At 41.7% G+C, this 12,692-nt stretch overlaps 1 protein-coding gene across 14 annotated transcripts in view; it reads left to right on the top strand.

Moving 5' to 3' along the window:
* Window positions 1-5,633, top strand: part of LOC110501870 (R3H domain-containing protein 1) — a 60,301-nt gene extending 54,668 nt beyond the window's left edge. For 10 of the 14 annotated variants that reach the window (XM_036959308.1, XM_036959307.1, XM_036959306.1 and 7 more), the window contains 6 exons: window positions 764-915; window positions 1,173-1,317; window positions 1,584-1,681; window positions 1,956-2,049; window positions 4,050-4,121; window positions 4,298-5,633. In XM_036959308.1, coding sequence (XP_036815203.1) covers window positions 764-915; window positions 1,173-1,317; window positions 1,584-1,681; window positions 1,956-2,049; window positions 4,050-4,121; window positions 4,298-4,332 — 596 coding nt within the window. In that variant the 3' untranslated portion in view covers window positions 4,333-5,633. Of the gene's footprint in view, window positions 1-763; window positions 916-1,172; window positions 1,318-1,583; window positions 1,682-1,955; window positions 2,050-4,045 lie in introns of all 14 variants that reach the window. The other 4 variants (XR_005038837.1, XM_036959314.1, XM_036959313.1 and 1 more) reach the window with 4 other exon arrangements.
* Window positions 5,634-12,692: the final 7,059 nt, after the last annotated feature.

Below are 12,692 nucleotides of genomic sequence, written 5' to 3' on the forward strand. Positions count from 1 at the left end.
TCCTCAGCAGAAATAATTAGACCGGCTAAGGGCAGTCAGAAGTCTTCCTCAGCAGAAATAATTAAGGGCAGTCAGAAGTCTTCCTCAGCAGAAATAATTAGACAGGCTAAGGGCAGTCAGAAGTCTTCCTCAGCAGAAATAATTAGACAGGCTAAGGGCAGTCAGAAGTCTTCTTTTAATAAGGTGCAGGTCCAGAAAGTTCTCAAACCCTTTGTTGGGCAAACTCATTTAATTGGATGTTTGACGGCAAAACATTTGAGATGATGCAATTAAAAGTATTAATGATCTGAGCTGTCTTGGAAAGAAGGTCCCAACTAGGAATAAAATGCATGTCAACAAACATTGTTCAAACATAGAGTTACATTTCTAATTACATATCAAAGAAGTGGAGGTTAACATCACATGTAATTAGATGACAAAGGATTTTAACGGCAAGTCAGTGAATATGATTTAGTTTTCATACATAATACACTAATGAAATACAAAACAGTCAAAATGACATACTTATCCTATTAAACGTGATTCATATATTTCTAAAAGGCAAATGTCACACACACACACACACACACACACACACACACACACACACACACACACAATAAACGTACTGTGATTCTTAAGTGGAACAGGTTCTAGTATCTGAAATGTAAGACTAAATCTTTACACATCTTTCATTGCCCCTGAAGAGATGCATATAAACTCTCATTGAATTTGATGTAATATTGTAGTGTCTGTCCTTGTTGCCTCTGTGCCCCTCCTCCAGGTGGTGGAATGGTGATGATGCAGCTGATGTTGTCCCCTGGCCAGCAGCCGAGGCCTCACACGCCCTCGCAGTGGAAACACAGCAAGTACTACAGTCTGGATCACACCAGAGGACAGAAGTCCACAGAGCTCTCAGTCATAGACACCTCACAGGTGAGAGTCCCTTGCTCCGCTCCCCCATACAGCCTAAAGAGAACATGCAGATTTGAAGAAAAACATTTTGCAAGTATTTCTTCAGTATCACACTCTTGGTGTAAATATAGTAATGGGGTTTGATGTTGTGGTCTGTAATGTTGTAAGAGAGTAGCCTTGAATACTTTTATTTTGATTTTGATTTTGAACCAGTGGTTTTCCTGGTGTCGGGTGTGTTCACCCAATAACCCTCCCCTGTCCTCCATCTGTCCATACAGAGCAGTCCCCAGCTGGGCAGTCCCTCTACCTCCCCTGCCCAGTCGCCAACCCCCTCCCACCTGACCAATGTGAAGAGCATCCGTCCTGGCCTCACCCCCGTACCCATGATGCCACAGTTCTCCAGACCCTTCGTGCCAGGGCAAGGTGAGGGAGACACCCAGTGTTCCTTTACCCAGTCCTGGGGGAACTTTAACCAGCCATTTCACATGCTTAATCTATTCCAATTAAAGAGGAATATGATATTCCAATGGCTTGCTGATTAGTTGAATTAGGTGTGCTAATACTACATTCAAACAAATATGTGGAATGCTGAGGGTCCCTGAGGCTACTCAGCTGCTCCAGCTTTATGGCAAATGGTAACCCTAAAGAAATGTAGCCCAATTTAGTGTGTCGTCATTTGTGTTTCCCAGGAGATGCTCGGTACCCGTTGCTAGGGCAACCCCTCCAGTACAACCCCCAGAGCCGTCCTCCTCTCCTCCACTTTCCCCCCATGGCCCCCAACCATCAGGTGAGTCTACACAAGCCAGAGGAGGAAATATCTGTGTGGATATCTATGTACCATTTTAGAAATGCTTAGCGACATCTTCTCTTTAGTACCGTGCAAATAAAACAAAAGATCAAAGTCAAACAATGGTCCCCGCTTCTACTTTTGTTCCTCATTTTCTCTTCCAATGTAATCAATATCAAGCATTTGGGATACCTTGAGCTAGAGTCCACAAAGTGCAACAGCAGACTACAAGCTGGTCAACTGAATGTTCTCTCGTCCTCCTTTCTGCTCCCAGGTACCTATGGGGATACGGCACAGCGGTGGAGGAGGCAGAGGGAGGAAGCAGCCGAGGAAAGCTCTGTCTACAGATCTCAGTGTAGGTCAACCAGGTAATGGTAGAGAACACCTCCGTCTGTTAAGAGGACAGAGATGTGGACCTCGAATCAATAAATATCTTACTCTTAGATATATCTTTAAATACAACATTTATCCATGATATTGGTATTTGATCTAAAGAAATATATATATATATATATATATATCCACATGCTTCGTAAACAACAGTGAAACACTTACTTATGGACCCTTCCTAATAATTCAGAAATGAAAAATGTAGAAACAATTATAACACAATGAATAAATCCACAATGACTAACGATAACTTGGCTATGGGGTACTGGTACCAAGTCTGTGCAGGGGTACGAGGTATTTGAGATGGATATGTACATATAGGTAGGGGTAAAGGATAGATAATAGACAGTAACAGCAGTATACTGTAGGTAGGGGTAAAGTGACTAGGCAACAGGATAGATAATAGACAGTAACAGCAGTATACTGTAGGTAGGGGTAAAGTGACTAGGCAACAGGATAGATAATAGACAGTAACAGCAGTATACTGTAGGTAGGGGTAAAGTGACTAGACAACAGGATAGATACTAGACAGTAGCAGCAGTATACTGTAGGTAGGGGTAAAGGATAGATAATAGACAGTAACAGCAGTATACTGTAGGTAGGGGTAAAGTGACTAGACAACAGGATAGATACTAGACAGTAGCAGCAGTATACTGTAGGTAGGGGTAAAGGATAGATAATAGACAGTAACAGCAGTATACTGTAGGTAGGGGTAAAGGATAGATAATAGACAGTAACAGCAGTATACTGTAGGTAGGGGTAAAGGATAGATAATAGACAGTAACAGCAGTATACTGTAGGTAGGGGTAAAGTGACTAGGCAACAGGATATATAATAGACAGTAACAGCAGTATACTGTAGGTAGGGGTAAAGTGACTAGGCAACAGGATAGATAATAGACAGTAACAGCAGTATACTGTAGGTAGGGGTAAAGTGACTAGGCAACAGGATATATAATAGACAGTAACAGCAGTATACTGTAGGTAGGGGTAAAGTGACTAGGCAACAGGATAGATAATAGACGGTAACAGCAGTATACTGTAGGTAGGGGTAAAGGATAGATAATAGACAGTAACAGCAGTATACTGTAGGTAGGGGTAAAGTGACTAGACAACAGGATAGATAATAGACAGTAACAGCAGTATACTGTAGGTAGGGGTAAAGGATATATAATAGACAGTAACAGCAGTATACTGTAGGTAGGGGTAAAGTGACTAGGCAACAGGATAGATAATAGACAGTAACAGCAGTATACTGTAGGTAGGGGTAAAGTGACTAGGCAACAGGATAGATAATAGACAGTAACAGCAGTATACTGTAGGTAGGGGTAAAGTGACTAGGCAACAGGATAGATAATAGACAGTAACAGCAGTATACTGTAGGTAGGGGTAAAGTGACTAGGCAACAGGATAGATAATAGACAGTAACAGCAGTATACTGTAGGTAGGGGTAAAGTGACTAGACAACAGGATAGATAATAGACAGTAACAGCAGTATACTGTAGGTAGGGGTAAAGTGACTAGGCAACAGGATAGATAATAGACAGTAACAGCAGTATACTGTAGGTAGGGGTAAAGTGACTAGGCAACAGGATAGATAATAGACAGTAACATCAGTATACTGTAGGTAGGGGTAAAGTGACTAGGCAACAGGATAGATAATAGACAGTAACAGCAGTATACTGTAGGTAGGGGTAAAGTGACTAGACAACAGGATAGATACTAGACAGTAACAGCAGTATACTGTAGGTAGGGGTAAAGTGACTAGACAACAGGATAGATAATAGACAGAATCAGCATGTGATGAGTCAAGAGTTTGTGCAAAGAGGTTAAATGCAGATAGTCCGGGTAGTTATTTAGTAGTCTTATGACAAAGGAAGCATAGGGTTAGTCTGTACTGCTTTAACTAATGAGGTCATAGGCTAAAGGCTGTCTCCAAGTTGGGTCTGACACTTCTCTCTCTCCTCTCTCGGAGGCAGTGAGTGGGCAGGTCCTGGAGATGACTGAGCTGCCGGAGGGGATCAGCCGGACCGAGGCGGACTCTCTGCTAGGTGAGCTCTCCAGAGTCAGGGCTGTGGTCTGATGGCTCCGAGAGCACCACTACCATCACAGCCGCGTTGTCTGGCAGTCGATGGCTAACGGTGACCACCACCACGCCAAACCCCCACGGTCAAACCCCTGTCAACCCAGCCTCCACCTAATCCCTCCTGGTCACGTTCCCCTCCAGGTACGCTGTGCAGGATGAACCACAACGGCCCCTGATCCTCCATCAGACTTACCACGAGCAGGTGCCATGGCCGAGGTTACGGCCACAGACACTCCCCGAGAAGGCCAGTTCCCAGTAGAGGGCGTTAAGGACACCTGGCTCGCCTTTTAAACCCTGACCCCTCACCAGCACCGCCAGTCACTTCCTGTTGCCATCACTCCCCCCAGCCCCTCCTTTCCCCCTCCCTCTTCACTCACTAGGTTGGCTTGATGTAAAGGGTTGTTTTTCCACTTGATTTGTAGAGACTTGGTTGGGGGGAAATGTGTTGTACTTCGTAATGTTCTTACTAGCGGTTTGATGAAAAAGAACAAAATGTAACTGAACTGACGTGAACGAATATCCAAAAAAACACGATTATTGAAGTTCCAAATATTAATAACCTGTCTGCTCTCTGTTTTGAGAACAGGCCGGAACACATCAAAAGCCTGTATTTCTGTTTTATTTTATTTGTTCATTTGTTTTATAGTTGTTGAAATCTTGAGTCAGGCCCAAAGCTCAGCTCTCTCATTATTACTCACCCAGCCCAGTTGCAGTGTCTGGCCTGGTTCAGTTTAACTCAACCAAAGCTTCCCCACATCCCCAGGGTAGCTGACTATCGGCCAGCCTGCCACCAGCCACTTGCCCCATATTGTGGCCGGTACATGATGAAGTTGCCCTCGGCTACACAATGGGTCTCTAGTTGTGCCTTTCTCTCCAAAGTCTACTGCTTTATTCTCCAAGAAACGCAAAATGAAGTCACCCCCTGTCAGAGTCTATTGTTAAATGAAAAGACCTGCACCTTGTAAATAATTTATATAGTAGCTAAATAATTCAATCAGTTCTCTATTACACAGTGAACGTTCTGTATGTGTGTTGTTCACAGGCAGGCACAGATGAGAGCAACGGGGAAAAAAGGCTTGTTTGAAACCCCTGGTTTTTAACTTCATTTAAAATGACACTCCTCCACCGCAACGGCATATTTTAGCAATCATCTGCTTGGATGGCCTCCCCTCTCTCTCTCTCTCTCTCTCTCTCTCTCTCTCTCTCTCTCCACCACACTGTCCTCCCTCCTCTTCTACAAGGCCTACAGTGTCAAATCTTTCATTAGGTCTTTTTAAATGATATACTTACTGGGTCACTGGAAGAAACAACAGTTTGCACATTTATACAACTGAATATATAAAAAATGATCTATTTTTCCTTTAATTTCTCTCAAAGATAAAAAAAAAACAAATGTGTGGATTCTGAAAGGCTGTTCAATGCCGGTGCAAGTCATTTTTATTTCATTTTGAAACCAATAAATGTTTACACCAAAATATGTGTGATTTTTCAGATCACAGGAAGTCCTTTGAAATGGATGGGTACTCCGGCTTTCTATCTGTCCAGAATATCCAACCGGCTTTGGGTGTCCTCTTTCATGATATTTAAACTGACGATTTAAAAACACTAGGTATAGTCAGTCCTACCTCAGATGTCAGTGTAAGGCATAGAGAGTGGTTTGTTTTGCTATGGGTGGAAGGTGGGCATGTGGGTTTTATACTTGGTCTTATCTCATTTGGTCTTTGGTTGGTGCTGTTCATCTCAATCCAGGTTTTATAGGGTCATTTGTCTGCTACATTAACCTCCCACCAACCTCATCTCTTCCAATGCCTCACAGTTCCCTCTTCCACTGTCATAGTTGCCAGAAACAGTTCAGAATGGATGGCTTCTGCTGTGTTCAAGACAACTGGGGAAATAAGAACCATTTGGACTGAGGGGAAGAAAAAAAAATTGAACGGTCATCCAACTCAGAAACTTGGGTCTCTTTCTGGAACTCGGAACTTTCCAGTTGTCTTGAACACACCATTCATCGTTCTGTCTTATCTGTCATGTGAAGTCTGTTTCGTTGTTGCATTAAGGTTCTCCATTCTGATTCTGAGATTATTAACGGATAATTAAAACAACATCTAGAGTACTTAGCTCTGTGTTGCAGCCAAGGTTGGTGAAATGGCGTTTTTATAATTGAAATTTTCTCAGCAATAAATGACCCTTAGGTTGTTTTGTTATGATTATCGTTTACACTTTTTTTCCCTCTTCTTGTATTCCCCCCCATGATTCCTGTCTAGCACACAGGGGTGGTATTCGGCATATTTATGCATTGTCAGGTTTAAAGCAGCAAATGTAATATTTTTCATTCATCTTGCTCTATAATTTATAGACACCGAAGACCATGGAGGGTTGATGGTAAGTACTAAACCAATTGAAAAAAACTAAGTTGTACTCACTATCACCCCCAGTATAATCCTAGACGTGCATAAATCATTGAACGAAAGTTGCCACACAAGGGAGACCCATACAGAAAAGTTAGTTATGGCAATGTGCCTTAAATGTTTTTATACCCCCATTTTGGTTTGCAGCCTGAATTCAAAATTGATTAACTGTTTTTTAATGACAACTGAAAATGTTTTTAGACATTTTTGTGAATTTATTGAAAATGAAATACAGAAATATCTCATTACATACAGTACCAGTCAGAAGTTCGGACACCGTGCCATTCAAGGGTTTTCTTTATTTTGTACTATTTTCTACATTGTAGTTTAATAGTAAAGACATCAGAACTATGAAATAACACACATGGGAACATGTAGTCACCAAAAAAGTGTTAAATAAATCAAAATATATTTTGAGTCTTCAAAGTAGCAACCCTTTGCTTTGACAGTTTTGCACATTCTTGGCATTCTCTCAACCAGCTTCATGAGGTAGTCCCCTGGAATGCATTTCAATTAACAGGTGTGCTTTGTTAAGTTAATTTGTGGAATTTCTTAATGCGTTTGAGCCAAGCCGTTATGTTGTGACAAGATAGGGCTATATTCTGTATACCACCCCTATTTGGTAAAAGACCAAGTCCATATTATATCAAGAACGGCTCAAAAAAGCAAATGGTAAGGACCGTCCATTACTATAAGACATGGTCAGTCAATATGGAACTTTTCAAGAATTTTGAAAGGTTCTTCATGTGCACTCGCAAAGACCAAGCGCTATGATGAAACTGGCTTTCATGAGGACCGCCACAGGAAGGAAGACCCAGAGTTACTTTTGCTGCAGAGGATAAGTCCATTAGCGTAACCAGCCTCAGAAATTGCAGCCCAAATAAATGCTTCATGGAGTTCCAAGTAACAGACATATCTCAACATCAACTGTTCAGAGGAGACTGCGTGAATCATGCCTTCATGGTCAAATTGCTGCAAAGAAACCACTCCTACAGGACACCGATAAGAAGACGCTTGGGCCAAGGAACACAAGCAATGGCTGTTTGGCCCTGTCTGGGGGTATCGTCGGACAGGGCCATAGTGTCTCCCGACCCCTCAGGTCTCAGCCTCCAGTATTTATGCTGCAATAGTTTGTGTGTCGGGGGCTAGGGTCAGTCTGTTAAATCTGGAGTATTTCTCCTGTCTTATCCGGTGTCCTGTGTGAATTTAAGTATGCTCTCTCTAATTCTCTCAGAGGATCTGAGCCCTAGGACTATGCTTCAGGACTACTTGGCCTGATGACTACCTTGCTGTCCCCAGTCCACCTGGTCGTGCTGCTGCTCCAGTTTCAACTTCTGCGTGTGGCTATGGAACCCTGACCTGTTCACCAGACGTCCTACCTGTCCCAGACCTGCTGTTTTCAACTCTCTAGAGGCAGCAGGAGCGGCCGAGGTACTCTGAATGATCAGCTATGAAAAGCCAACTGACAACTCACCTCTCCTGAGGTGCTGACCTGTTGCACCCTCTACAACCACTGTTAGCTAGCTGTGCCACCATAGACTCTGGGTTCGAGCCCAGGCTCTGTCGCAACCGGCCGCGACCGGGAGGTCCATTGGCCTAGCGTCGTCCGGGATAGGGAGGGTTTGGCCGGTAGGGATATCCTTGTCTCATCGTGCACTAGCGACTCATCGCGCACTAGCGACTCCTGTGGCGGGCCGGGCGCAGTGCATGCTAACCAGGTCGCCGGGTGCACGGTGTTTCCTCCGACACATTGGTGCGGCTGGCTTCCGGGTTGGATGCGCGCTGTGTTAAAAAGTAAGTGCGGCTTGGTTGGGTTGTGTATCGGAGGATACATTGCTTTCGACCTTCGTCTCTCCCGAGCCCGTACGGGAGTTGTAGCGATGAGACAAGATAGTAGCTACTAACAATTGGATACCACGAAATTGGGGGATAAAATAATACAAAAATTGCTAATCCTGACCAGAGTACCTTCTTCCATATGTTTGGGGAATCTCCTTTTTCCGAACACGAAACGTGTTTGCTTATTTTTTTCTTTAAGCAATGGTTTATTTTCTGGCCAATGGTTTGTTTTTCTTCCGTAAAGCCCAGCTCTGTGGAGTGTACGGCTTAAAATGGTCCTATGGACAGATACTCCAATCTCTGCTGTGAAGCTTTGCAGCTCCTTTAGGGTAATCTTTGGTCTCGTTGTTGCCTCTTTTGGAGTTTGCCAAAAGGCACCTAAAGACTCTCAGACCATGAGAAACAAGATTCTCTGGTCTGATGAAACCAAGATTGAACATTTTGGCCTGAATGCCAAGCGTCACGTCTTGAGGAAACCTGACACCATTCCTACAGTGAAGCGTGGATGTGGCATCCAGCTGTGGGGATGTTTTTCAGAGAGACTGGGCGACTAGTCAGGATCGAGGGAAAGATGAACGGAGCAAAGTACAGACAGATCCTTGATTAAAAACCTGCTTCAGAGTGCACAAGACCTCAGACTGGGGGCAAGGGTTGTGGGGGTTAATTTCTTTGTCTCTCCTCATTTGATAGTAAACTTATCACACACGTCAGAGTTATACTTAAACTAAATCTTTATTAGTGAGAGCTTTGCAATAGCGATGGCTGGTTGACGAATCACCCTCAGATTTGTTGAGAGCTCTTAGACAAAAGTACAAAGGTCTTTTATAGCCAAGATACACCCCTTTCAACATACAGTACATGATGAACAACCGATATATAGAATGGGTCACAAGGTTAAGATTTGTATGAAAGATACCTATAATTCATAGCAGACGGTATCTGCTGTAACAAGTCATCTTTGTGTACAGACCAGGGCCTGGCGCTGGGGTCATCTCTCCCTGGTACCATATAGAACAGAAACCTTAACTCATACTCTGGAATGCGGTCTCTTTTTAGGTTTTATCACCCAAAAGACTTCGTAAATCTCCTGTCAGTGTTATCTCCCAGAGGCCCATCCTAAGAACTATACTCTATTCTGTTGAATAAAACAACCATTTGATGCAATAAAACTACAATTTTCCACCATAATCCCCCTTTTCAGAATCCTCTCAATTTAAAAAAAAAATAATTAATACATTTAAGAACATTCATTCACATGTAGAAAATGCATACATTCTACATGAACCAAGAAGCATAAAAGCAATAATTAATTGCATGGGTTCCTGCACGTAACCGGCTGCTATAGCACTGCCTCAGCCTCCTTCCAAGGAACTTAGCACTGTCTCCCATTTCAACCACCAACACATATTCTAAGCCCTCTAGCAATTTTCCTGGGGAGGTTATGATACAGTCACCTGCACGAACCCATGAAGAAATACAAAAGATGCATAGAGTTTGAGATTCAAAGCTATATCTTCCTAGACAGGGAAAAGCACATATGTAATGCATAATGCAGTGCATGCAACAATGGAGTTTAATAAAAATTATTTTAGTTATCTATCACACTCCAATGGATCAGCATGGTGGAAATAACTATTTCCATCCCAGAAACTAAAATTAGCATATCTTGTTGGACAAATCCAGGTAGTGACTCCTGGCTAAAGTAAAATGTATTCCATTGGTGCCTAATGAACATGACCCAAGTCAAGCATCATGATTCCCCTATTCATAAGGCAATGCCTGTAGATCAAATAGATTAGGATCAGTTTCACTCTCCGGGGTCAGAGTTCACCCTCTTCATTCACAATGGCATGCTGAGAATAGTGTCAACATCTTTAGTTCATAACAATCAAAACAATCAATCCCTAATACATTAATTGCTTCACTCATATAGTTATTAACACACTAAACTCAAATGAATTCTTCAGTTTTAAAAATCATTCTGTTTCCAAATCATAATTAAAAACCCAATTAATTATCCAACCAAAATTTAGAATGACATTGCTCAGTTATTCAAATTGGTCCTATTACTCAAAGTCAAAATCCCTCAATTTAACACACATCAACATTGGCAGATGTTGTTATTTTTAACATCCAGTATAATTATCCCGTAATTCTACTATTAACTTTTGTTATCACGATTTATAATACTGATCAGTATCTCAATGCATTCTTAATTTAAATTACTATAATTCTATGTAGTGTGTAGACCTCTACAATCAACCCCCAGGCACTGATTCTTCTAGCATCCCTGTCGTCTTCTTCAGATAGCTTTGCAGTTCAAAGTGGATGGCCCATGATAATGTCCCAATTTCAATGTCTCACCTGAGCCGCCATCACCTTTACCACAATGTCTTGTCCATTCGTCAATCAGTATACCAGCAACATAAGAGAAGTTTAGAACAGATTTCTCTCCAAGCTCACTCCGCGTGGAATCCTATCACATTCCTGAGAAAAGACATGAGAGAAAAGCAGTTGATAGCTTAGATCGGATGCTGTACGCTGGTTGCTGGCTCCGACTCATTTCTCTCGGTAGAAGTGGTGTGGACAGGGCCATATTGATCACCTTTGTCGCTCTTCTTCAGCCAGTTAGAGAGGGGTTTGAGGTACACACACTGTTCGGTCCAATTATCTCTTCCATGCATTAAGATACCATCTGATGTCACTCTTCATGATAACCCCGAGAGGACAGATCAGAACAACAGTTTAGTTCAGTTCATTAACTATATGATAAATTATTACTGTTAACAATTATTCTTAATACAAATGTCTAAACATATATCAAAGAGAATAACAACACATTCTATTGAAACTATTCTTTCAAATTGGCTTATACATCCCATCACACTGTCAGCTTCATCGCAGAGCCACAGGATCAGGAAGTTAGACCTATAACCCATCGGGAACAGAACAGAACAAACAATACACTCCTTCACACATCACTCCATACACTCCTACACATCATTCAAGGTGTGTAAACTTCAATCCAAAACCTCGCTATTTGTGTTGAATAAATTAGTCTTTCAATTTTAATTAAGCAAGCTGTTAACTTAAGGTATAGCGTGCCCAATTTCAACTTCCTGCTACTCATGCCAAGAATATAAGATATGCATATTATTAGTAGATTTGGATAGAAAACACTGAAGTTTCTGAAACTGTTTGAATCATGTCTGTGAGTATAACAGAACTTATGTAGCAGGCAAAACCCCGAGGACTAACCGTTCAGAATATTTGTTTTTTTTAGGTCTCTGTCTGTTCAGTGAATTCTCGTTGGCAAACGATATTCCTTAGGAATTTGTTTTCAGTTCCTACCGCTTCCACTGGATGTCACCAGTCTTTGGAATTTGGTTGAGGTTATTCCTTTGTGCAATGAAGAAGTACGGCCATCTAGGAACTGCGTAACACTGTTGAGAGTTGCGCAAGACTTGAAAAGTAGCTTGGTTTGTTGTCTTCCTGTATTGAACACAGATAGACCCGTCTTAAATTTGATCAATTATTAATGTTTAAAAATAGCTAAAGTTGTATTACAAAAGTAGTTTGAAATGTTTGGCAAAGTTTACAGGCAACTTTTGAGATATTTTGTAGTGACGAAGCTGTTTTTTTCTGGACCAAATGCGCCAAATAAATGGACATTTGGATATACATGGACGGAATTAATCGAACAAAAGGACCAAGTGATGTTTATGGGACATATTGGAGTGCCAACAAAAGAAGCTCATCAAAGGTAAGGCATGTTTTATATTTTATTTCTGCGTTTTGTGTAGCGCCTGCAGGGTTGAAATATGCTACGCTCTTTGTTTACTGTTGTGCCATCATCAGATAATAGCTTCTTATGCTTTTGCCGAAAAGCCTTTTAGAAATCTGACATGTTGGCTGGATTCACAACGAGTGTAGCTTTAATTTAGTATGTTACATGTGTGATTTAATGAAAGTTAGATTTTTATATAATTTTTTTTGAATTTGCCGCTCTGCATTTTCCCTGGCTTTTGGCCAAGTGGGACGCAAGCGTCCCCTATACCATAAGAAGTTAAAACATTTCAGTTTATATCTTAAGCAAACACTAGCGGCCGTATCTGTCCAAGCAAAACATACCAATAGTTGAATTACAATCAGAAACGCAGATTTTAATCAATACCATAGACCCAATGCTATTGAAACCCCGTAAATAACACAATTTACAATTGTCTGTAGTCGTAAAATCAGGCACATAATAATGACACAATTCCCCCCCAAAATTGCCCTAATTAAAG

Source organism: Oncorhynchus mykiss, chromosome 22 (genome assembly GCF_013265735.2).
Source record: "Oncorhynchus mykiss isolate Arlee chromosome 22, USDA_OmykA_1.1, whole genome shotgun sequence".
In the NCBI taxonomy this organism is placed as follows: domain Eukaryota; kingdom Metazoa; phylum Chordata; class Actinopteri; order Salmoniformes; family Salmonidae; genus Oncorhynchus; species Oncorhynchus mykiss.